Source organism: Phyllobates terribilis, unplaced genomic scaffold (genome assembly GCF_046119375.1).
Source record: "Phyllobates terribilis strain yellow unplaced genomic scaffold, ASM4611937v1 Scaffold_2__4_contigs__length_985480577, whole genome shotgun sequence".
NCBI lineage: Eukaryota > Metazoa > Chordata > Amphibia > Anura > Dendrobatidae > Phyllobates > Phyllobates terribilis.
This window is the reverse complement of record NW_027362762.1, coordinates 538,327,152-538,353,725: the sequence shown is the minus strand read 5'-3', so window position 1 is coordinate 538,353,725 and position 26,574 is coordinate 538,327,152. Positions and strand designations below refer to the sequence as shown.

At 44.2% G+C, this 26,574-nt stretch overlaps 1 protein-coding gene across 4 annotated transcripts in view; it reads right to left on the bottom strand.

Annotated features, from left to right (window-relative positions):
• Positions 1–26,574, bottom strand: part of PHACTR4 (phosphatase and actin regulator 4) — a 162,586-nt gene that overhangs the window by 43,673 nt on the left and 92,339 nt on the right. For 3 of the 4 annotated variants that reach the window (XM_073666208.1, XM_073666211.1, XM_073666210.1), the window contains 9 exons: positions 25,670–25,822; positions 24,130–24,216; positions 23,823–23,930; positions 23,404–23,718; positions 20,666–21,146; positions 18,787–19,031; positions 16,220–16,426; positions 14,525–14,586; positions 14,217–14,354 (listed from right to left, as the gene is read on the bottom strand). In XM_073666208.1, the coding sequence (XP_073522309.1) occupies positions 14,217–14,354; positions 14,525–14,586; positions 16,220–16,426; positions 18,787–19,031; positions 20,666–21,146; positions 23,404–23,718; positions 23,823–23,930; positions 24,130–24,216; positions 25,670–25,822 (1,796 nt within the window). The remainder of the gene's footprint in view (positions 1–14,216; positions 14,355–14,524; positions 14,587–16,219; positions 16,427–18,786; positions 19,032–20,665; positions 21,147–23,403; positions 23,719–23,822; positions 23,931–24,129; positions 24,217–25,669; positions 25,823–26,574) is intronic. The other variant, XM_073666209.1, reaches the window with a different exon arrangement.

Sequence of the window (26,574 nt, the reverse complement as noted above, 5' to 3'; positions counted from 1 at the left end):
GCTCTCATCCCTCTCTCCTGTGTATAGTGGCTGCACTCTGCTGTGTGATCCTGTGTACAGCAGCCGCTCAGTGCACACAGGACGCTTACAGTAAAGGGAGATGAGAATGTGCACAATGATGGTGTATGTGCGCTCTCATCCCTCTCTCCTGTGTATAGTGGCTGCACCTTCTGTGTGATCCTGTGTACAGCAGCCGCTCAGTGCACACAGGACGCTTACAGTAAAGGGAGATGAGAATGTGCACAATGATGGTGTATGTGCGCTCTCATCCCTCTCTCCTGTGTATAGTGGCTGCACGCTGCTGTGTGATCCTGTGTACAGCAGCCGCTCAGTGCACACAGGACGCTTACAGTAAAGGGAGATGAGAATGTGCACAATGATGGTGTATGTGCGCTCTCATCCCTCTCTCCTGTGTATAGTGGCTGCACGCTGCTGTGTGATCCTGTGTACAGCAGCCGCTCAGTGCACACAGGACACTTACAGTAAAGGGAGATGAGAATGTGCACAATGATGGTGTATGTGCGCTCTCATCCCTCTCTCCTGTGTATAGTGGCTGCACGCTGCTGTGTGATCCTGTATATAGCAGCCGCTCAGTGCACACAGGACGCTTACAGTAAAGGGAGATGAGAATGTGCACAATGATGGTGTATGTGCGCTCTCATCCCTCTCTCCTGTGTATAGTGGCTGCACGCTGCTGTGTGATCCTGTGTACAGCAGCCGCTCAGTGCACACAGGACGCTTACAGTAAAGGGAGATGAGAATGTGCATAATGATGGTGTATGTGCGCTCTCATCCCTCTCTCCTGTGTATAGTGGCTGCACGCTGCTGTGTGATCCTGTGTACAGCAGCCGCTCAGTGCACACAGGACGCTTACAGTAAAGGAAGATGAGAATGTGCACAATGATGGTGTATGTGCGCTCTCATCCCCCTCTCCTGTGTATAGTGGCTGCACACTGCTGTGTGATCCTGTGTACAGCAGCCGCTCAGTGCACACAGGACGCTTACAGTAAAGGGAGATGAGAATGTGCATAATGATGGTGTATGTGCGCTCTCATCCCTCTCTCCTGTGTATAGTGGCTGCACGCTGCTGTGTGATCCTGTGTATAGCAGCCGCTCAGTGCACACAGGACACTTACATTAAAGGGAGATGAGAATGTGCACAATGATGGTGTATGTGCACTCTCATCCCCCTCTCCTGTGTATAGTGGCTGCACGCTGCTGTGTGATCCTGTGTACAGCAGCCGCTCAGTGCACACAGGACGCTTACAGTAAAGGGAGATGAGAATGTGCACAATGATGGTGTATGTGCGCTCTCATCCCTCTCTCCTGTGTATAGTGGCTGCACGCTGCTGTGTGATCCTGTGTACAGCAGCCGCTCAGTGCACACAGGACGCTTACAGTAAAGGGAGATGAGAATGTGCACAATGATGGTGTATGTGCGCTCTCATCCCTCTCTCCTGTGTATAGTGGCTGCACGCTGCTGTGTGATCCTGGATATAGCAGCCGCTCAGTGCACACAGGACACTTACAGTAAAGGGAGATGAGAATGTGCACAATAATGGTGTATGTGCGCTCTCATCCCTCTCTCCTGTGTATAGTGGCTGCACGCTGCTGTGTGATCCTGTGTACAGCAGCCGCTCAGTGCACACAGGACGCTTACAGTAAAGGGAGATGAGAATGTGCACAATGATGGTGTATGTGCGCTCTCATCCCTCTCTCCTGTGTATAGTGGCTGCACTCTGCTGTGTGATCCTGTGTACAGCAGCCGCTCAGTGCACACAGGACGCTTACAGTAAAGGGAGATGAGAATGTGCACAATGATGGTGTATGTGCGCTCTCATCCCTCTCTCCTGTGTATAGTGGCTGCACTCTGCTGTGTGATCCTGTGTACAGCAGCCGCTCAGTGCACACAGGACGCTTACAGTAAAGGGAGATGAGAATGTGCATAATGATGGTGTATGTGCGCTCTCATCCCTCTCTCCTGTGTATAGTGGCTGCACGCTGCTGTGTGATCCTGTGTACAGCAGCCGCTCAGTGCACACAGGACGCTTACAGTAAAGGGAGATGAGAATGTGCACAATGATGGTGTATGTGCGCTCTCATCCCTCTCTCCTGTGTATAGTGGCTGCACGCTGCTGTGTGATCCTGTGTACAGCAGCCGCTCAGTGCACACAGGACGCTTACAGTAAAGGGAGATGAGAATGTGCACAATGATGGTGTATGTGCGCTCTCATCCCTCTCTCCTGTGTATAGTGGCTGCACTCTGCTGTGTGATCCTGTGTATAGCAGCCGCTCAGTGCACACAGGACGCTTACAGTAAAGGGAGATGAGAATGTGCACAATGATGGTGTATGTGCGCTCTCATCCCTCTCTCCTGTGTATAGTGGCTGCACGCTGCTGTGTGATCCTGTGTACAGCAGCCGCTCAGTGCACACAGGACGCTTACAGTAAAGGGAGATGAGAATGTGCACAATGATGGTGTATGTGCGCTCTCATCCCTCTCTCCTGTGTATAGTGGCTGCACTCTGCTGTGTGATCCTGTGTACAGCAGCCGCTCAGTGCACACAGGACGCTTACAGTAAAGGGAGATGAGAATGTGCATAATGATGGTGTATGTGCGCTCTCATCCCCCTCTCCTGTGTATAGTGGCTGCACGCTGCTGTGTGATCCTGTGTACAGCAGCCGCTCAGTGCACACAGGACGCTTACAGTAAAGGGAGATGAGAATGTGCACAATGATGGTGTATGTGCGCTCTCATCCCTCTCTCCTGTGTATAGTGGCTGCACGCTGCTGTGTGATCCTGTGTACAGCAGCCGCTCAGTGCACACAGGACGCTTACAGTAAAGGGAGATGAGAATGTGCACAATGATAGTGTATGTGCGCTCTCATCCCTCTCTCCTGTGTATAGTGGCTGCACTCTGCTGTGTGATCCTGTGTACAGCAGCCGCTCAGTGCACACAGGACGCTTACAGTAAAGGGAGATGAGAATGTGCACAATGATGGAGTATGTGCGCTCTCATCCCTCTCTCCTGTGTATAGTGGCTGCACTCTGCTGTGTGATCCTGTGTACAGCAGCCACTCAGTGCACACAGGACGCTTACAGTAAAGGGAGATGAGAATGTGCACAATGATGGTGTATGTGCGCTCTCATCCCTCTCTCCTGTGTATAGTGGCTGCACGCTGCTGTGTGATCCTGTGTACAGCAGCCGCTCAGTGCACACAGGACGCTTACAGTAAAGGAAGATGAGAATGTGCATAATGATGGTGTATGTGCGCTCTTATCCCTCTCTCCTGTGTATAGTGGCTGCACGCTGCTGTGTGATCCTGTGTACAGCAGCCGCTCAGTGCACACAGGACGCTTACAGTAAAGGGAGATGAGAATGTGCACAATGATGGTGTATGTGCGCTCTCATCCCTCTCTCCTGTGTATAGTGGCTGCACGCTGCTGTGTGATCCTGTGTACAACAGCCGCTCAGTGCACACAGGACGCTTACAGTAAAGGGAGATGAGAATGTGCACAATGATGGTGTATGTGCGCTCTCATCCCTCTCTCCTGTGTATAGTGGCTGCACTCTGCTGTGTGATCCTGTGTACAGCAGCCGCTCAGTGCACACAGGACGCTTACAGTAAAGGGAGATGAGAATGTGCACAATGATGGTGTATGTGCGCTCTCATCCCTCTCTCCTGTGTATAGTGGCTGCACTCTGCTGTGTGATCCTGTGTACAGCAGCCGCTCAGTGCACACAGGACGCTTACAGTAAAGGGAGATGAGAATGTGCATAATGATGGTGTATGTGCGCTCTCATCCCCCTCTCCTGTGTATAGTGGCTGCACGCTGCTGTGTGATCCTGTGTATAGCAGCCGCTCAGTGCACACAGGACGCTTACAGTAAAGGGAGATGAGAATGTGCACAATGATGGTGTATGTGCGCTCTCATCCCTCTCTCCTGTGTATAGTGGCTGCACTCTGCTGTGTGATCCTGTGTACAGCAGCCGCTCAGTGCACACAGGACGCTTACAGTAAAGGGAGATGAGAATGTGCACAATGATGGTGTATGTGCGCTCTCATCCCTCTCTCCTGTGTATAGTGGCTGCACTCTGCTGTGTGATCCTGTGTACAGCAGCCGCTCAGTGCACACAGGACGCTTACAGTAAAGGGAGATGAGAATGTGCATAATGATGGTGTATGTGCGCTCTCATCCCTCTCTCCTGTGTATAGTGGCTGCACGCTGCTGTGTGATCCTGTGTACAGCAGCCGCTCAGTGCACACAGGACGCTTACAGTAAAGGGAGATGAGAATGTGCACAATGATGGTGTATGTGCGCTCTCATCCCTCTCTCCTGTGTATAGTGGCTGCACGCTGCTGTGTGATCCTGTGTACAGCAGCCGCTCAGTGCACACAGGACGCTTACAGTAAAGGGAGATGAGAATGTGCATAATGATGGTGTATGTGCGCTCTCATCCCCTCTCCTGTGTATAGTGGCTGCACTCTGCTGTGTGATCCTGTATACAGCAGCCGCTCAGTGCACACAGGACGCTTACAGTAAAGGGAGATGAGAATGTGCACAATGATGGTGTATGTGCGCTCTCATCCCTCTCTCCTGTGTATAGTGGCTGCACGCTGCTGTGTGATCCTGTGTACAGCAGCCGCTCAGTGCACACAGGACGCTTACAGTAAAGGGAGATGAGAATGTGCACAATGATGGTGTATGTGCGCTCTCATCCCTCTCTCCTGTGTATAGTGGCTGCACGCTGCTGTGTGATCCTGTGTACAGCAGCCGCTCAGTGCACACAGGACGCTTACAGTAAAGGGAGATGAGAATGTGCACAATGATGGTGTATGTGCGCTCTCATCCCTCTCTCCTGTGTATAGTGGCTGCACGCTGCTGTGTGATCCTGTGTACAACAGCCGCTCAGTGCACACAGGACGCTTACAGTAAAGGGAGATGAGAATGTGCACAATGATGGTGTATGTGCGCTCTCATCCCTCTCTCCTGTGTATAGTGGCTGCACTCTGCTGTGTGATCCTGTGTACAGCAGCCGCTCAGTGCACACAGGACGCTTACAGTAAAGGGAGATGAGAATGTGCACAATGATGGTGTATGTGCGCTCTCATCCCTCTCTCCTGTGTATAGTGGCTGCACTCTGCTGTGTGATCCTGTGTACAGCAGCCGCTCAGTGCACACAGGACGCTTACAGTAAAGGGAGATGAGAATGTGCATAATGATGGTGTATGTGCGCTCTCATCCCCCTCTCCTGTGTATAGTGGCTGCACGCTGCTGTGTGATCCTGTGTATAGCAGCCGCTCAGTGCACACAGGACGCTTACAGTAAAGGGAGATGAGAATGTGCACAATGATGGTGTATGTGCGCTCTCATCCCTCTCTCCTGTGTATAGTGGCTGCACTCTGCTGTGTGATCCTGTGTACAGCAGCCGCTCAGTGCACACAGGACGCTTACAGTAAAGGGAGATGAGAATGTGCACAATGATGGTGTATGTGCGCTCTCATCCCTCTCTCCTGTGTATAGTGGCTGCACTCTGCTGTGTGATCCTGTGTACAGCAGCCGCTCAGTGCACACAGGACGCTTACAGTAAAGGGAGATGAGAATGTGCATAATGATGGTGTATGTGCGCTCTCATCCCTCTCTCCTGTGTATAGTGGCTGCACGCTGCTGTGTGATCCTGTGTACAGCAGCCGCTCAGTGCACACAGGACGCTTACAGTAAAGGGAGATGAGAATGTGCACAATGATGGTGTATGTGCGCTCTTATCCCTCTCTCCTGTTTATAGTGGCTGCACGCTGCTGTGTGATCCTGTGTACAGCAGCCGCTCAGTGCACACAGGACGCTTACAGTAAAGGGAGATGAGAATGTGCACAATGATGGTGTATGTGCGCTCTCATCCCTCTCTCCTGTGTATAGTGGCTGCACTCTGCTGTGTGATCCTGTGTACAGCAGCCGCTCAGTGCACACAGGACGCTTACAGTAAAGGGAGATGAGAATGTGCACAATGATGGTGTATGTGCGCTCTCATCCCTCTCTCCTGTGTATAGTGGCTGCACTCTGCTGTGTGATCCTGTGTACAGCAGCCGCTCAGTGCACACAGGACGCTTACAGTAAAGGGAGATGAGAATGTGCACAATGATGGTGTATGTGCGCTCTCATCCCTCTCTCCTGTGTATAGTGGCTGCACTCTGCTGTGTGATCCTGTGTACAGCAGCCGCTCAGTGCACACAGGACGCTTACAGTAAAGGGAGATGAGAATGTGCACAATGATGGTGTATGTGCGCTCTTATCCCTCTCTCCTGTGTATAGTGGCTGCACGCTGCTGTGTGATCCTGTGTACAGCAGCCGCTCAGTGCACACAGGACACTTACAGTAAAGGGAGATGAGAATGTGCACAATGATGGTGTATGTGCGCTCTCATCCCCCTCTCCTGTGTATAGTGGCTGCACGCTGCTGTGTGATCCTGTGTACAGCAGCCGCTCAGTGCACACAGGACGCTTACAGTAAAGGGAGATGAGAATGTGCATAATGATGGTGTATGTGCGCTCTTATCCCTCTCTCCTGTGTATAGTGGCTGCACGCTGCTGTGTGATCCTGTGTACAGCAGCCGCTCAGTGCACACAGGACGCTTACAGTAAAGGGAGATGAGAATGTGCACAATGATGGTGTATGTGCGCTCTCATCCCTCTCTCCTGTGTATAGTGGCTGCACTCTGCTGTGTGATCCTGTGTACAGCAGCCGCTCAGTGCACACAGGACGCTTACAGTAAAGGGAGATGAGAATGTGCACAATGATGGTGTATGTGCGCTCTCATCCCCCTCTCCTGTGTATAGTGGCTGCACGCTGCTGTGTGATCCTGTGTACAGCAGCCGCTCAGTGCACACAGGACGCTTACAGTAAAGGGAGATGAGAATGTGCACAATGATGGTGTATGTGCGCTCTCATCCCTCTCTCCTGTGTATAGTGGCTGCACGCTGCTGTGTGATCCTGTGTACAGCAGCCGCTCAGTGCACACAGGACGCTTACAGTAAAGGGAGATGAGAATGTGCATAATGATGGTGTATGTGCGCTCTTATCCCTCTCTCCTGTGTATAGTGGCTGCACGCTGCTGTGTGATCCTGTGTACAGCAGCCGCTCAGTGCACACAGGACGCTTACAGTAAAGGGAGATGAGAATGTGCACAATGATGGTGTATGTGCGCTCTCATCCCTCTCTCCTGTGTATAGTGGCTGCACGCTGCGGTGTGATCCTGTGTACAGCAGCCGCTCAGTGCACACAGGACACTTACAGTAAAGGGAGATGAGAATGTGCACAATGATGGTGTATGTGCGCTCTCATCCCCCTCTCCTGTGTATAGTGGCTGCACGCTGCTGTGTGATCCTGTGTACAGCAGCCGCTCAGTGCACACAGGACGCTTACAGTAAAGGGAGATGAGAATGTGCATAATGATGGTGTATGTGCGCTCTCATCCCTCTCTCCTGTGTATAGTGGCTGCACGCTGCTGTGTGATCCTGTGTACAGCAGCCGCTCAGTGCACACAGGACGCTTACAGTAAAGGGAGATGAGAATGTGCACAATGATGGTGTATGTGCGCTCTCATCCCTCTCTCCTGTGTATAGTGGCTGCACTCTGCTGTGTGATCCTGTGTACAGCAGCCGCTCAGTGCACACAGGACGCTTACAGTAAAGGGAGATGAGAATGTGCACAATGATGGTGTATGTGCGCTCTCATCCCCCTCTCCTGTGTATAGTGGCTGCACGCTGCTGTGTGATCCTGTGTACAGCAGCCGCTCAGTGCACACAGGACGCTTACAGTAAAGGGAGATGAGAATGTGCACAATGATGGTGTATGTGCGCTCTCATCCCTCTCTCCTGTGTATAGTGGCTGCACGCTGCTGTGTGATCCTGTGTACAGCAGCCGCTCAGTGCACTCAGCTGTACACCACTGTGGACCACTAGCAGAGATCGGCGTTGAGCACAACAGGTAGGTAGCGTTGCCCTGCCTGTTCGTTTTTATCTACTCTAACTACCCATTCAAATGAATAGGTAAAAAACTCATGCAAAAAAATGCGTAAACAATTTTGGGATTTTCTGCAGTATTTTTCCTAATCTTTAATAATAATCTTTATTTTTATATAGCGCCAACATATTCCGCTGCGCTTTACATACATTATTATTGCTGTCCCCAATGGACAGCAATAGATAAATTGAAATGTGCATTTTGTACAGAAATATCTGCTGCAAATACTTAACATGTTGATTTTTTTTCTTTAACAATATGGATGTGGTTTTAATTATGTAAATGTTTAGCCACATTCATCATTTTCGGCTATTAGAGTATGAAATCTGTCTATTTTTTTAGTTTTGCACAGTTTAAGACAAAGAGGAGTCATTTTAAAGGATGATTATGTGAATAATTGCAAATAACGAATCGGGATGTAAACTTTTATGTTTGACTTTGGTTTGTTGCTCTGATCAACTATGAACAAGTTTCTTTGATTTTTCTTTTGGACAAATCATCTACAAAATACAAGATCAAAACACAGACATGTGAACAACACTATAGATTTTAATGGGTACGTGTTCTATCCGTGAATCACAGATACAGCACGTACAGTACAGACCAAAAGTTTGGACACACCTTCTCATTTAAAGATTTTTCTGTATTTTCATGACTATGAAAATTGTCCATTCACACTGAAGGCATCAAAACTATGAATTAACACATGTGGAATTATATACTTAACAAAAAAGTGTGAAACAACTGAAAATATGTCTTATATTCTAGGTTCTTCAAAGTAGCCACCTTTTGCTTTGATGACTGCTTTGCACACTCTTGGCATTCTCTTGATGAGCTTCAAGAGGTAGTCACCGGAAATGGTCTTCCAACAATCTTGAAGGAGTTCCCAGAGATGCTTAGCACTTGTTGGCCCTTTTGCCTTCACTCTGCGGTCCAGCTCACCCCAAACCATCTCGATTGGGTTCAGGTCTGGTGACTGTGGAGGCCAGGTCATCTGGCGTAGCACCCCATCACTCTTCTTCTAGGTCAAATAGCCCTTACACAGCGTGGAGGTGTGTTTGGGGCCATTGTCCTGTTGAAAAATAAATGATGGTCCAACTAAATGCAAACCGGATGGAATAGCATGCCGCTGCAAGATGCTGTGGTAGCCATGCTGGTTCAGTATGCCTTCAATTTTGAATAAATCCCCAACAGTGTCACCAGCAAAGCCCCCCCACACCATCACACCTCCTCCTCCATGCTTCACGGTGGGAACCAGGCATGTAGAGTCCATCCTTTCACCTTTTCTGCGTCGCACAAAGACACGGTGGTTGGAACTAAAGATCTCAAATTTGGACTCATCAGACCAAAGCACAGCTTTCCACTGGTCTAATGTCCATTTCTTGTGTTCTTTAGCCCAAAAAAGTCTCTTCTGCTTGTTGCCTGTCCTTAGCAGTGGTGTCCTAGCAGCTATTTTACTATGAAGGCCTGCTGCACAAAGTCTCCTCTTAACAGTTGTTGTAGAGATGTGTCTGCTGCTAGAACTCTGTGTGGCATTGACCTGGTCTCTAATCTGAGCTGCTGTTAACCTGCGATTTCTGAGGCTGGTGACTCTGATAAACTTATCCTCAGAAGCAGAGGTGACTCTTGGTCTTCCTTTCCTGGGCGGTCCTCATGTGAGCCAGTTTCTTTGTAGCGCTTGATGGTTTTTGCAACTGCACTTGGGGACACATTCAAAGTTTGCCCAATTTTTCGCACTGACTGACCTTCATTTCTTAAAGTAATGATGGCCACTCGTTTTTCTTTACTTGGCTGCTTTTTTCTTGCCATAATACAAATTCTAACAGTCTATTCAGTAGGACTATCAGCTGTGTATCCACCAGACTTCTGCACAACACAACTGATGGTCCCAACCCCATTTATAAGGCAAGAAATCCCACTTATTAAACCTGACAGGGCACACCTGTGAGGTGAAAACGATTTCCGGTGACTACCTCTTGAAGCTCATCAAGAGAATGGCAAGAGTGTGCAAAGCAGTCATCAAAGCAAAAGGTGGCTACTTTGAAGAACCTAGAATATAAGACATATTTTCAGTTGTTTCATACTTTTTTGTTAAGTATATAATTCCACATGTGTTAATTCATAGTCATGAAAATATAGAAAAATCTTTAAATGAGGTGTGTCCAAACTTTTGGTCTGTACTGTGTATATATATCAATATATAAAGGTGTGTGTGTGTGCGTGTGCGTGTGCGTGTGCGTGCGTCCGGGATTGGCATCTGCACCGTCGCAGCTACAACCACAAAATTTTGCACAGCCACATGTCTGGACCCTGAGAGCGTCATAGGCTATGTTGTGAGGTGAAATTTTAACCCCGCGCGTTCCAATTCACCAAACAATTTTGTCCCTATCTACATAATGGGGAAAAAGTGAAAGGAAAAGTGTTGGAGGCAAATTGACAACTGCCACATGTGAACAAGGGAGAATTAAAGAATGAGAGCGATGGCGCCAAAGAGTATATACCGTACAGTTGCTAAGGTGGGGCCCGACATGGGATACTCCTACTCAACACACACGGGGATATGAACACACACATAAAATGCGCCACACACTACCACGTGCTTGAACACATATACCACCATCAGCACACACAAAACTCATCTAACAAAGATTTACCAGGCTGCCAATAGCAACCAATCACAGCTCAGCTTCTATTTTGCTACAGTTAATTAATCTGAGCTGTGATTGGTTAATATAGGCAACAAAGGACATTCTCAGTATAACAAAGCTTGTGTAAGGTAATAAGATGTCAGTTAGGGTGTGTTGGTGGAGAGGCTGATGTCAGTCACATTACTTCTATGTGAGAGGATATAGAAACTGTCAGTTACAGACTATTTTTACCACAATAATGCCTCATAAGAAAAGGAATTTCATGGCACGAATATCAGCTGATGCGAAAAGAAAAGCTGCATTACGGGCCAATGAAAAATGTGAAAACACATGAGAACAGCAGCTGCTTCCTCAAGAGCCAATGAACTTTCTGAGCAGAGGGAAGCAAGGCTTGCAGACAAGAGAACAAGAGCTGCTTCCTTAAGGGCCAATGAACTTTCTGAGGAGAGGGAAGAGAGGCTTGCAGACATGAAAACAAGAGCTGCTTCCTCAAGAGCCAATGAACTTTCTGAGGAGAGGGAAGCGAGGCTTGCAGACATGAAAACAAGAGCTGCTTCCTCAAGGGCCAATGAACTTTCTGAAGAAAGGGAAGCGAGGCTTGCAGACAAGAGAACAAGAACTGCTTCCTCAAGAGCCAATGAACTATCTATTTATTTGTTTTGTGTTTTTTGTGTGGAGAATAAATTTTTGTTAACACATTCTATTTTAACAGCAGTTATTAACCGGGGCGAAGCCGGGTAGTATAGCTACTAAAGATATAGAAAGAGAGAGAGATATAGAGAGAGAGATATAGAGAGAGAGATATAGAGAGAGAGATATAGAGAGAGAGAGTGAGAGAGAGCGAGTGAGAGAGAGCGAGTGAGAGATAGCGAGTGAGAGATAGCGAGTGAGAGATAGCGAGTGAGAGATAGCGAGTGAGAGATAGCGAGTGAGAGATAGCGAGTGAGAGATAGCGAGTGAGAGATAGCGAGTGAGAGATAGCGAGTGAGAGATAGCGAGTGAGAGATAGCGAGTGAGAGATAGCGAGTGAGAGATAGCGAGTGAGAGATAGCGAGTGAGAGATAGCGAGTGAGAGATAGCGAGTGAGAGATAGCGAGTGAGAGATAGCGAGTGAGAGATAGCGAGTGAGAGATAGCGAGTGAGAGATAGCGAGTGAGAGATAGCGAGTGAGAGATAGCGAGTGAGAGATAGCGAGTGAGAGATAGCGAGTGAGAGATAGCGAGTGAGAGATAGCGAGTGAGAGATAGCGAGTGAGAGATAGCGAGTGAGAGATAGCGAGTGAGAGATAGCGAGTGAGAGATAGCGAGTGAGAGATAGCGAGTGAGAGATAGCGAGTGAGAGATAGCGAGTGAGAGATAGCGAGTGAGAGATAGCGAGTGAGAGATAGCGAGTGAGAGATAGCGAGTGAGAGATAGCGAGTGAGAGATAGCGAGTGAGAGATAGCGAGTGAGAGATAGCGAGTGAGAGATAGCGAGTGAGAGATAGCGAGTGAGAGATAGCGAGTGAGAGATAGCGAGTGAGAGATAGCGAGTGAGAGATAGCGAGTGAGAGATAGCGAGTGAGAGATAGCGAGTGAGAGATAGCGAGTGAGAGATAGCGAGTGAGAGATAGCGAGTGAGAGATAGCGAGTGAGAGATAGCGAGTGAGAGATAGCGAGTGAGAGATAGCGAGTGAGAGATAGCGAGTGAGAGATAGCGAGTGAGAGATAGCGAGTGAGAGATAGCGAGTGAGAGATAGCGAGTGAGAGATAGCGAGTGAGAGATAGCGAGTGAGAGATAGCGAGTGAGAGATAGCGAGTGAGAGATAGCGAGTGAGAGATAGCGAGTGAGAGATAGCGAGTGAGAGATAGCGAGTGAGAGATAGCGAGTGAGAGATAGCGAGTGAGAGATAGCGAGTGAGAGATAGCGAGTGAGAGATAGCGAGTGAGAGATAGCGAGTGAGAGATAGCGAGTGAGAGATAGCGAGTGAGAGATAGCGAGTGAGATAGTGAGAGATAGAGAGTGAGAGATAGAGAGTGAGAGATAGAGAGTGAGAGATAGAGAGTGAGAGATAGAGAGTGAGAGATAGAGAGTGAGAGATAGAGAGTGAGAGATAGAGAGTGAGAGATAGAGAGTGAGAGATAGAGAGTGAGAGATAGAGAGTGAGAGATAGAGAGTGAGAGATAGAGAGTGAGAGATAGAGAGTGAGAGATAGAGAGTGAGAGATAGAGAGTGAGAGATAGAGAGTGAGAGATAGAGAGTGAGAGATAGAGAGTGAGAGATAGAGAGTGAGAGATAGAGAGTGAGAGATAGAGAGTGAGAGATAGAGAGTGAGAGATAGAGAGTGAGAGATAGAGAGTGAGAGATAGAGAGTGAGAGATAGAGAGTGAGAGATAGAGAGTGAGAGATAGAGAGTGAGAGAGAACATGTTGGGAAGGGGGTTAAAGGGACTGTTTAGTTTTACAATTTATTGCCCAAATGCTTGAAAATAAATTCAGACCAGCACTGCCTTTCTGCTGCTTGCAGGCAGTCTTTTTTGACAGGCTGTAGTGGGGATCTCCGGCGGACAGCTTGTGACCACTGCAATCACTGTACTGAGAGATCTTGTGCCACCTACATAGCAAACAGCATGCCTGCTATAACCTGTGATTGTCTGCAGCGGTTATTTGCTATGGACATGATGTCACTGCTTAAGTCACGTCAATGGTCAGATGGGCTGGGAGTGGTAGAGAGGAGTCACTGGTCTGAATTTGTCATTTTCATGTAGTTTAAAGGGGTTTTCCCACAAACAAAAGTTGATTTTAATCAATAGATCTTGGAATAATAATAAGTTCCCCAATTGGATGTGTTTAACTAAAATGCTCCTGTGCTGCTGTTTGATCTTTTATGGCCATGCTTGAAAATGTAGGAACATGGTCTGATCATACCAAGGCTACCAAAATATACAGACAGGACAGCATCAGATCGCAGCTGATTTTATCTGTGAGGTAAAACATTGTTTAAAAACAGGTAGAGAAATGTTTAACCTCACAAAAATAATCAGCCATGATCCCCTCCTGTAATATATGTATACTCTTTTGCTTCCTCCCCTGCCCAGGAGATGTGGTATGATCAGACCATGTCCCTGTACGATCAGACGCAGCCATTACACAGTACACAGCAGGGGCACATTTATAAGATTATCTCAGAGCAGGAACATTTTATTGAAACACATCCAATTATGGAAATTATTATTATGCCAAGATCTATTTATTAAAATCAACTTTTGTTCATGGGAAAACCCCTTTAAGTCTAAGTTACTGAACTATAAAAGTGTAGAATCCCTTTAGCATCACTATACGAATGTTTACTGAGGTTGAGAGAAAACTTATTAGATAATAAAATGTCACTTTCTACCACATGGCTGTGAGAACTGACTAGTGAACGTTTCCATCATCAGAAGCAGAACATAAGGGAGCAGACTATTTTATCACGCATTTACGAATATTCACTGGGTAGCAATTTGCAGTTATAGCAACCCTGATAATTCAGACATTTAATAATACACAGAAAGAGGTGGTCTCTTACCTTGTCAGCGGGGGTGAGCTTGGTCCAGGGTTTATCCGCTCTCCTGTCATAGTTGTGAGCATCCGTCACCTCCACATACTCATTAAATCTAAGAATCTTCCGCTCCAACAACTCAGCCACTGTAGGTCTTTGACTAAGCTACACACAATAGAAGATAGAACATTAAGATATAACTTTTCTGACTGTTCTGGAAAATAGAATTAAACCATTCTAAAAACAGATTTTTTTTTTATATCAGCATCAGATATTTTCTCTAGAATAAGGGCTGTTTAATGATAACTGGTAGAAGTTATTTTCTAGGCAAATACCTTGCGGGTCAGTCGTCTTTTGATTTCTCGTCTCTCTGCAAGCCGGTCAGCTTCATTCTTTACTACAAGTAAAATATGCACAAGAATGTCATGTAATAATATAAAAGCCTCTGGAATGTACACCTACCCATCCTACATCTGGACTGTTTAGATAAGGACAGACTTGATCCCTCCATTCTTACATTTTCTCATCTCCTTGCTACATTTTCTAGTCTTACCTCATAAGAAGCTCCACCTTAAGGGAAGTTTTTAACATATGACTTTCTGTAATATGAACTAAATGAAAAATGCAATCTTTTATAACATGACTTCTTATGGTTTGCTAACTTCGAAATGCATCAAAAATAAAACCGCTTTGGTACCTCATACTGCATTTTTACTGTGTAATTAAATCAGCAGCTCAGAATACCCACATTTCTCACTACTTAAATACCAAGCTGGATTTACTACCAAACTGTGGAGCTGCAGCAGAATCTCTTTTCTAAAGCCTAATTAGTGTTGTGTAGTACACAGCCATACAAGGTAAGCAGTTACCACTTTCTCTAAAACATTGGTATACTCTGTAAAACCCTATTGCGCTCTCACAATTAAAGTGCAGTCTAACCTGCAGGCACCATGTTAGAGAGCAAGGAAAGCTGAGTAGTTTGATCTATAGTTTTGTGAGAAAAGATTCAGTATAACCTGAGTTTTAGGCCACGGCCCCACCATCAGTATTTGGTCAGTATTTTTCTCAGGAGTGGAAGCCAAAACCAGGTGAGGAACAATCAGAGAAAAGGTATAATAGAAACAAGTCACCAATTCTGCATTTATCACCCACTCCTGAGAAAAAATACTGACTGAATACTGACCCAATACTGATAGCGGGGCTGTGGCCTTAGTCATATAATCCTCTGCTCTTGCTGGGATTTTGGGTCCTGTGGTTGATCCTATCAGTGACTGACAGCCATCGCTGTATGCACATTTATAAATAGAAAGCTGTCAGTCACTGATAAGACCGACCACTGAACCTAAAATCCCAGAAAGGGCAGAGAATTAAATTATTTAAAAATCAATTATACTGAATCTTTTCTCACAAAACTATATATCAATCTAATCAGATCCTGCAAATTAGACTGCACCTCCCTGGCGACAGGTTCCCCATATTCTGCCCCCATAGCCTATTCATCTTTTCTAACATGAAACTGTTTTTTTTTCTGGCGATTTGAAGGCAGATAACAAAAAATATAAAGTAGCCAGTATGTAGGAGCCTCGAGTAACCTCCCACAGATTCTGCTAGAGCTGTATTCCAGCTGACCCTATTTATACAATCAGGATTTTATGTGGGTTTTGTACTGGGTTCTGTGCTGTAATCTGCAATGTATGCATATGAACGGTGTTTCCACAACCCAATGCAAATGTTCAGGAATTATGTGCGCCAAAGAGTGTGGCACTGATTCCTAAATTTCCACATAGAAAAGCTGGTGAATTATCTACAATGAATTAGCCCCACATAATAAGGCCAATACAGGTTTGCCAACTGTCCAGAAATTTCAGAGCTGCCCTCGGATTCTATAGTAAATGCTTGTTGAATTCTCCTATTGCAAATCCAACACGTGTTATCATACCCTGCATTTGTAGCTAGGCAGCTCCTCATCCCTCTATTCTCATCCAGTCCTGTACCTTTAGAACCATATACAAATTAAATTCAGTTCTTACTTTGTAGTATGTTCCTCTGCTCCAGCTCCTCTGCTGTGGGTCTTTGGCTCAATCTTCGGTTTAGTTGGGAGCCAATCTGCTCCCGTATTTGATTCCACTCTTCTCGGCTGCGGTGAGGTAACTCTGTGTCTTGTTCCTGAGGACCTGGCTTTCCGCCTAACTTCATGGCCAGAGTATCCTTTCTTTTTACTTTATTGGCCAGGGCACCTACACAAAAAAAGGTTACTCAATTTCATACAATTAATTCCAGCTTTGACTGATTCTGAAGGAAAAGGCAAGAAACAGAACATCTACACATTCAATATGGCTGATTTACCGGTAGTAACTTACAAGCACCAGAAATCTGGCTTAATTTATGCCAAAAATCTGTTTAACAAGGTGTGCAAAAATTGTGCAACAAAGTGTCATACATTAGTGGACCAAGAAAGCCAACTAATAAGACTGATACATTTTTTAAATTTTCTAAACAGCATGAACCACTCGGATAAATGTGGTACATTTTAAGGCTGTCCAGTTTGCACGCTCTGTTTTAGCAAATCTGCTCAAAAGCCTCTTTTATTTATATGTGGGTGCTATTGAAACCTCCAAGCAGTGGTGATTGCAGTGACTCTGCGAAGACAGTCGATGTTATGGAAATAACCATGAATGGCTACAACAAGTACAACCCTTTGAATAGTTGGATTTTATGATGAATTATATTTCTCTTACATCTGAAGAAACTACTTTAAGGTGTACCCAAACGCATTTCATAATATTGCTCCAACTATGGGAGACCTTCTGTCCAGTGTAGAGAAACATCAAAATTAGGCCATTTCTCTTGATTACATAAAAAAGACAGCACAAAAAATGTGGTAACATTTTGTTTAGGACCATCTTAGAGAAAGTAAATAACTAAGGTTATTTACTCTTGTATGTACATTAACCCCTTAAGGACCGGCAATACGACTTAAAAGTGACCTGCGATATAAGAGACTAGCGTCCTCTGACGGGTGACAATCCAGCAGCTGTCCTCTATAGCTGACAACTTGCTGCAGCAGCCACGATCAGTGTTGGCACCGACCATGGCCGTTTATCCCCTAAATACTGCTGGCAATAGTGACTACAGCATGGTTAACAGATTGGGGTGGATCCCTCTTTACCCCCATTGGCACCCTGAGATATTGATCGTGTGGTCCTGGTGTTTAAGGCTGTTCTTTGCCATGGCAATTCATGGCCAGAGTCTGCTGGCTATAGTGACCTGTTCACAAGTTAGAAACATTTAGGTGGCAAAAATAATTCTTTTCATTCCTGTCATGTCACTTTGCATTAATTTCTGAAAAGCGCCTAAAGGGTTATTAAACTACCTGAAAGCCATTTTGAATACGTTGTGGGGTGCGGTTTTTAAAATGGTATCACTATAGGGCATTTCCAATATAAAGGACCCCCAAAATCATTTCAAATCTGAATAGGTCCCTATAAAAATAAGTTTTGTAAATTTCCTTGAAAAAAAATGAAGAATTACTGCTACATTTTTAAATGTTCTAAAATGTTAACAAAATAAAACATTTTACAAATAGAGCTGATGTGAAGGAGGCATGAGGGAAATGTGATTCATTAACCTCTTTATCCCGAAAGGCGGTTTGCACATTAATGACCAGACCAATTTTTACAATTCCACTGTCACTTTATGAGTTAATTACTCTGGAACGCTTCAACGGATCCCTCTGATTCTGCGAATGTTTTTTGTGACATATTGTACTTCATGATAGTAGTAACATTTATTTGATATGACTTGCGATTATTTGTGGAAAAAAATCTTAAATTTGGCGAAAATTTCCCAATTTTCAAACTTTGAATTTTTATGCCCTTAAATCAGAGAGATATGTCACATAAAATAGTTAATAAATAACATTTCCCACATGTCTACTTTACATCAGCACAATTTCGTAACCAAAATTTTTTTGTTAGGAAGTTACAAAACCATTTTTTTTTTTTAGGGACCACATCACATCTGAAGTGACTTTGAGGGGCCTTTATGACAGAAAATACCCAAAAGTGACACCATTCTAAAAACTGCACCCCTCAATGTGCTCAAAACCACATTCAAGAAGTTCATTAACCCTTCAGATACTTCACAGGAATTTTTGGAATGTGGAAGAAAACAATGAACATTTAACTTTTTTTTCACAAAAATGTTACTTTAGAATCAAATTATTTTATTTTCGCAAGGGTAAGAGGAAAAAAATTTACCCCAAAATTAGTTGTGCAGTTGTTCCTGAGTAAACAGATACCCCATATGTGGGGAAAACCACTGTTTGGGCGCACGGCAGGGCTCGGAAGGGAAGGAGCGCCATTTGACTTTTCGAATGTAAAATTTGCTTGAATAATCGAATAAACAGTGAAACCCCCCTACAAGTGACACCATTTTGGAAACTAGACCCCCTCAGGGAACTTATCTAGATGTGTGGTGAGTACTTTGAACCCTTAAAAAAAAAAAAAACAAGACAAAAAAAACCTCAATAACAAATCAGATAATCCAACGTCCCATTGATGCCAAATTACTATAATTTTTACTGCATTTAACTTACTTGTTGAAGAATCATCATCCTCCTCTTCCTCCTCCTCCTTGTACAGTATGGGCCCTTCTGAATCACTATCACTAACACATTCATCTTCATCCTCCTCATCCTCCTCCTGAAGACATGGGGGAATATAGCTTGGAATTACAGTAACAGCAGGAACATCCCCAATATATACTCTTGAGGAATGAGAAATTCCCCCTTCAGGAGAGAAATCCTCTTCCCCATTGCTCACTTCATCGTCATCATCAGGCCTGCAAAGTATGAAGAAAGAAAACTCTCACGTTTCCATTTGCAAGAAAAACAAGGATAAGAGGGACCGCTACTTCCCTCAAACAACCCAATGGTCAAAATTGATGGCGCGTCTAAAGCACAGTTTTCAAATTAAGGGGGGGGGTTCGATTCTCCTGCAGCACCATAAACAGGAGAAATTAATAATTACAGTTCTCAATCAAAATAGGTTGTCTATTAGTGATGAGCGTTTAACCCTTTCGCTGAGCACGCATGAGTGCTTTCCGAGTATCTTATGTGTGCTCGTATATTAAGTTCGGGCTCCTGCGTCTGCATGATTTATGACTGCTAGTCAGTCTCAAGATGTGTGCGGATTCCCTAACAAACAGGCAATCTCTGCATGTGTTGAGGTTGACTAACAGCCATAAATCATACAGACGCAGGGACTTGAACTTAATATACGAGCACGCCGAAGATACTGAGAAAGCACCCTAGCGTGCTCGGCGAAAGGGATAAATTCGCTGGCTCATCACTATTGCCTATGTAAAGCTAATCCTCCAGAGTGAAAGACACGCTTTGTAATCATTCTCCACCAGCGATGTAAGAATCTTCAGCACAGGCCTATTTGCATCTGGCAGTATGACCACTTCATAGTGAGTGGCCTCAAGTTCTAATTTGCAGAAAATTTTTCGCCAGAGTGTCCCAAGCAAATGGGGCTTTGCTGCAGTTTCCTACAAAGCAGGAGGTCTACTTAGATCTCTACTTAAGTAAAACTATAGGGACTACCAGCTCACCCTTGCTATATGATTGAGATACTCGGCATAGGAGAAGCCTGTCTCAGCACTATATAGATCCAACAGAAAAAATTTCTCCAGGTAAAAATTAGAACTTTATTCATATGCGATTAAATAATGCATGACATATTCAATTTCATCCAGCAAAGTAATATACATTTTCTAAGAGTTTCTGACTGTAAACCAATTCTTAATCATGGATGGACTTTCTATTTCTTTATTGAAATGCCAGTGTTCAAACTGCAATGTGGCACCTTAGGCCACGGCCCCACTATCAGTATTTGGTCAGTATTGGGTCAGTATTTTTTCTCAGTAGTGGGAGCCAAAACCAGGTGAGGAACAATCAGAGAAAAGGTATAATAGAAACAAGTCACCAATTCTGCATTTATCACCCACTCCTGGTTTTATCTCCCCAAAAATACTGACCGAATACTGATAGTGGGGCCGTGGAATAACTTATATTTCAGGACCCCCAACTTCGCTTTCTGCAATCAAATTCTTGATGGAAAAGCCCCTTCAATTAGTATTCTAGGGATTCTCCTTTAAATGAGTATTCCCATCTCAGATATTTAAAGAATATCCACAGGATGGGTCGTATATCTAGTATATGCAGGTTCCAACTATGAGACCCAAAAGTAGCTCAAAGTCCAGGAGCTCATCCCATATCACTGGAAATACAGAGTTGTGACCTACAGCTATCACACATATATGGCATATACTGTGGATTTGTCACACATGTCTGAGATGAGAATAACCCTGTAATATATCAACAAGTGGACCAGCAAAGAATTAGAATTACAGTAGGCAAAGAAAATACGGGAAAGAACAGAAGCTTTCCAGGAAACGGCCATGTAAAAACTTACACTTTAAGGAGCTCAATAGTAACAGGCAAGGATCTCACACGTGTTCTCTCCTCACTTGACGCCACTTCATTGGAAAAGAACAAGAGGGAGTGTGCCCGCTGAGAATTATCCAACGTGGGTATCGGCTGTGGACTGCTGAGAGCTTGCTGAATGCGAATATGAAGAGGCAGTATAGGCACATTTAGTGGCATATCTCCTTTTCCCCCTTCTGTGCTAGGAAGGGGCATTTCTTTTGGTGGAGGATCTTGGTGGGGCAAAGACGGCAACGCAGGGTCTTGAGGAGGAAGTGTTGGAGATGGGGGAGAATGTGCTGGAACTTCGTTTGCAAGGACAGAAGGGAGCGACACTGGCCGAGCAGTTTTCTCTTTGTTGCTCATAAGATCCGTAGAGGGTGGAAGTCCTCGTTTAGAAGGAAGTGGTGGAGAGGGACGAGACCCAGCAGGTGTGAGGGTAGTTCCACCTATTGCCAAGCACAGTTCCGCTAGAATAAAAATCATAATTATTTTAAAAATAACCACATGCTAACAAGTTACAAATCACATTGAACGCTCCCGATAATATTTTTATAATTCAGATTTAATGGTTTGAGACTTACATCAAAAAATAAAAATAAAATTCCACAGATATATGCAAATTATAAATATTTGGCATGGCCAATTACTGAAGCAGTTTTATTGTCAAAAGAGGAATCTGGTCTCCATAAGTAGACTATCATGTTCAGATCCATGTTAAATCTATGGCAAGGCACTTAGACTTTTCAATGTTTTTGGACCCCTCTGACACTTCAATCTTTCACCCCACTACAGCAGACAGCCTGATGCTGGTGCAGTATTACTAGTATTTACCCCTATATCCATTTAGAGAATCTCATGAATAATTAAATTGACAAGGTTTTAAAAAGTTGTATAGCATGAGCAAAACTCTCTTCTCACAATATAGTTAAGCATACCACAGATTACCTTGGTACACTTTTAGGCAACAGTAAGAAAAAGTGGTTATGGAGAGATATTCTACTCACTATCATTAATCAACAGGGGATAAAAAAAAACACAGAAATGAAGTCCCTGCATATCAGCAGTTACACGCTTGGATAAGGTCCAATCTTCTAACCAACAGTATGCGATTTAGGAAATGATGATCAGCGTCCCACAAGGTGGTAATATGTTACCAGAATTAGTTCCTAAGATATTTAGGTGATTAATGTTTTTTTAAACTATATTTGTGAGTATTTTACATAAAAGTTTAGGTCGCCAGAGTCCAGGGGATCTGCACTATCTTTGTCTGTCATTCAGCAAGTGGTCGGCTACATTTCTGGAAACCAGATCGAGGACTGGTTAGACACTATGCATTGGGAGTCAGATACCGCTATTTTGAAGACTGGACCTTATCCAATTATATAACTGCAGATAATCAGGAGCTTCACTTTTGTGGCTTTTCCCCCTGTTGATTGACAGGGGTGATGAGTGACATCTCTCTCCCTAATCATCTTTTCTTACTTTTGCCTAAAAGTGTAGCACGGCAATCTGTGCTAGGTTTTCATTTACTGGGATTGTTGAGGACTGTTCCCATTTTTAAACCTTTGCTCCTTTTTTGGCTTTATGACAGACTGCAGCATTATTATATGTTTTATACATGTTTTTACTTTTAACATACTTTGTCATCCAAGAAATCATAAAAGATCTCTGGGGAACATTTTTTTCCTTTCATTGTTGTCCTCGCTATAACTGGGGCATCCTTAGGAGCCCCATTTACATGGTAAAACAGCCTCCTGCTGTGCCAGGATTCACTGGCAGAGCCCATCATGTGACCGGCAGGCCCCACAGTAGCATTGGAAGCACCAATGCCTCCGTACACTACATAGCACTTCTATAGAAGACAGAAACCGTAATAAATGATAAGAGCAAGGTCTAGATTAGTTCTCAAGGTGGTGTAATAAGGAAGGAGGCAGCATGAGGTCACAACTCTAACGCTATATTCTATTGGTCTGATGTGATACTTATACAATGTACAGGGGCAGGAAACAAGATCTCTGGGGGAAAACAGAAAGGTCTCTAGGCTTCAGCCCAGTCAGCCTTATGAATGATATGGCGGTAAATGTTACTGCTCTAACAAGTACTAGGGAATCCGCAGATATGGCAAGCCTTATAAGAGGATACACTATAATCAACAAAAAGTGTACGCGCATCTTCAGATGTGCCATTATCAGTGGGTCACCGTCTTTTACTTTACTTGGAGCTTTACTGTGCCATTACTACTTTATTAATTTTAGTGGGTCTGCAACTGCCCTTCAGATTCAATTACAAAAGCGAAGCCAAAAAGGCGAATACACTACAATGGCTCTTGATTCTAGTGACCAGGACTCCACTCATGAGCCTCAGAAAAAAAACATCATGGACATTTAAAAAAAAAAAAAAAAATCTATACTAGATAGACATAGCATATACATAGCAGGATGCACAAATTACACAAGATTATTATAGCATTTTCACATAGCATTACTTTAATATATGAAAGTATGTGCTTATCCATTCTTAAGTGTGTATAGGATCTGAGGTTTTTATTAATGCTTCAATCCAACTAAGCTGTAGCATAATGAATGGGACATTGCACAAAATCATTTTTGACCATAGTCTCTTATACAACAACCCATTACAAAAGGCATGTATTAAAGCAGAAGGTAGAAATTAAAACGTTACTTATCAGAGCTCCAGAGGTGCAGCAATCTTGGAATATCTTACCCATTAAAGGGGTGCTGTTACGGTTCTGGGGCTTAGGCGGTGGAACAGGTGGTTGTTTAGGCGCCGTTGGCGGAAGCAGTGTTCTAGGTGCAGGTGACGGTGTAGTGTTTGCTAGTCGGGTCACAGGCTGGGGTTGTTCTGGTCGCTTGCCCTCACTATGATCCTGAGCTGCAGAATTTGAGGTGGAAAGTGGTCTTTTTGGAGGAAGAAGTGGCTGCTTCAAAGATTCCCGTAAGGCAAGCGGTTGCTTTGAAGATTCCCTTAAGACTTCCTGTGCAGGCTCAATTTGAGAATTTGGACGTGGTCCTACTGAATCTAAAAAGAAGATCATTATGTGTATCAAACAGATATAAACAAAAAAAAAACAAACCCCCACCGACACACACTACACTGCAGATCCAGCTTGGTGTAGCCATTACCTGGTCGACTGTTCCTCTTCATACTTTTTTCATCATCTCGGGTCTCTGTGGGCCCTGGGCTCATATGGCCATTTCTTAAAGGAGGGGACTCCGATTTCACAGAAATTTCTGAGAAATGCAAACAAGAGTCAATGAAATCTATGCAGTATTATCTGTTGTTTCAGTACCATTTATAGCACTGACAGTCCACAGAATGCACATATTGGCATCAGTACCACTGGGGCTCAAAATTCAAGGTGGTTTTAGTGGAAGCCAATTAAGCGGTTGCTAACAAATATAATAAAAAATGGATGGACTTGCTACTTGCCTTCAGGTACTTCAGGAACCTCCACTAGAACCCCTCTTTTTATTAGCTCTTCTCTGGGTTTTCTCATAGAGATTTTTCTTTCCAGCACTTAAAGAGGAAAAAAAAACAACAAAGACCTTAGTTGACTATATGGAGTTAAAAAAAACCAAAACACAATGAATGCAAAATAGAACACATTTTGAAGAGAACATTTATTGCATGGGCGATGTCTAGTATAGAAGCACTTGTCTATATGAGTGGGGCACCGTGCGCCAACCAAGTACAATGGAAGGGCAGGAATGGTGCTGTATCTGGAGAAAAAGAAAAATAGACCATTGGTAGACCCCTTTAAGCCAGAATCTTATTGTGGCCTCTGCAAGTAATACAATCTGACAATTAAAAAAAAAAAAACAATTCACAACTGCTTGTGCTGCTTGCTCTATAGGGTTTTCCCATTCTTGCTCCCAAGTAATAGTATAGCACTAGGAACACTAGAGATTTACAGGATGTAACCTCTGTCAATATTTAAAATAAAAGTCTCAAAAAAAGTGGCCCGCGTGCGTGCTCAAGTAATTTCTCATAGCCTGTAGCCAGGGACGGATTAAAATGAGGGCAATCTGAGCTAGCGCCTGGTTCCCGAGGCTCAGGGGGAATCCCATTGCCAGACTGCTTTCATTAAACTTTTTCTCTACCACTGGCAATGTGCATTGCATTTATTAGTTTTTTTGTTTTTATTTTTTAAACACACAGTGGTGGAGAGCAGACCAATGTAATTGCAATGAATTATGAAGGGTTAGGTAGGGGGAGGGGAGAGAGGACATTAATTGTAATGAACTTGGGCGGTTGGGTGGCATGAGAGCACATGGATTTGCAATGAATTGAGGGGAGAGAGTATATGTAACTGTATGAATTGGGGGATAGGGTGGGGAAAAAAGAGCATAGATTTGCAAGGGAAAGGGAAAGGAATTAGGACAATGAGTCATGATGAAGTGGGGGAGGGTGGGGTGGGGAGGGAATGCAGGTAATTAGATTTATGTTTTTATTGGCCTGGGGAAAATGTGACTTATTGTTAATGGGAGGGATTGGTACTGTGCTAGCTGATCAATTTATATTTTGAAATGTGTGATGCACAGTGGCTAATTATATGTTAATGGTGTGGGGGATATACGTATTCAGTGTGGCGGAATTTACCTCTGTTGTGGCCGAAATATATATATTTTTTTTAAGTGGCCGCAGACCCCATTTTAGTTTGAGATCCCTGATTTAGAACAAAGCATCCGCTGCAATTGCCAAGCACAGTGGCAACTTCCTGCACTGCTCTAATCCTGACCTAGTTCCTTCCAGTCTTATATTCACCTTATTGCACAGAGTTCTGTGCAGAGAAAGTGCCAAAGGGGCTGCATTTTAGGTATTGTGGAGTCCCAGAGAAGTGTTCTTAACCTAATGCGAACGTACAAGCATGCATAAGCAATGTGATGTTACTCTGCATCATTAGAACACACCTTTAAAAACTGCAGCTTTGTGATAACAATACAATACACAAACTATGAACTTTTACAACTACCTTCTGAAGTCTCACGAAAGGTATCACTGCTCTTCCTCTTCCTCCATTTCCAAGGCTTGAAGAACTTTCCTATCCCGGAGAACTTGCTCTTTCTTTTGGTGGGTGGAGTTGGAGGAGCTGGGGGCACCATAGGAGGATCCCCCTCCTCAGCTGTAAAGTAGAGAAAAAAAGACAACAACTTAGACTTGAACAGCTATTTTATGTATATAAAAACACTATTTCTAAAGTATATATCTTCTCCTTGGGTTAATGTATAGTGAATCACTTTATAGAGCATTTCAGTTTCCAGAAAGAAATAGCTCCAACCACTTCCTCCTAAACCTTTTTACAATAACGTCAAGACACCTTTTGAAGTTACGTGTGCAGACAAGGGAACAATTAGACACACGTTCTCATATTCCCTGCTGATCGAACCCCTAGACCAACCTAAAACCATTTTTCAAATCCAATGGGAAGGCGATTTGGGCCTCTCTCTAACAAAGGATCAGTGGAAGCGCATTTTCACCTTCACGCATAAATCATCTACCTGCTCCCGTTTTCATGAAGCCAGGTATAAATTACTCTCTAGGTGGTATAGAGTCCCGACTCACCAGCACTCCATCTTTCCGCAGGTAAGTCCTGTGTGTTGGAGATGCGGGTAGGAGGGTGATTTGTTACACATCTTTTGGTCCTGCAGGCTTCTCTCCTCTTTTTGAAGGAAAGTGCAGGTGATATGTAAAATCACAAATCTCATTTCAGACCTGGATCGGGCTCTCGTCCTTCTCCACCATTGTGACATTCCCTTAAAAATCTACAGGTATTCAATATTAAGACATTTAATCGCGATTCCAAGAGCATCCATTCCCCTTCTCCAGAAGTAAGATAAAGAAAGTAAAAAAAAAAAGTAAATGAGGTGATGTTAA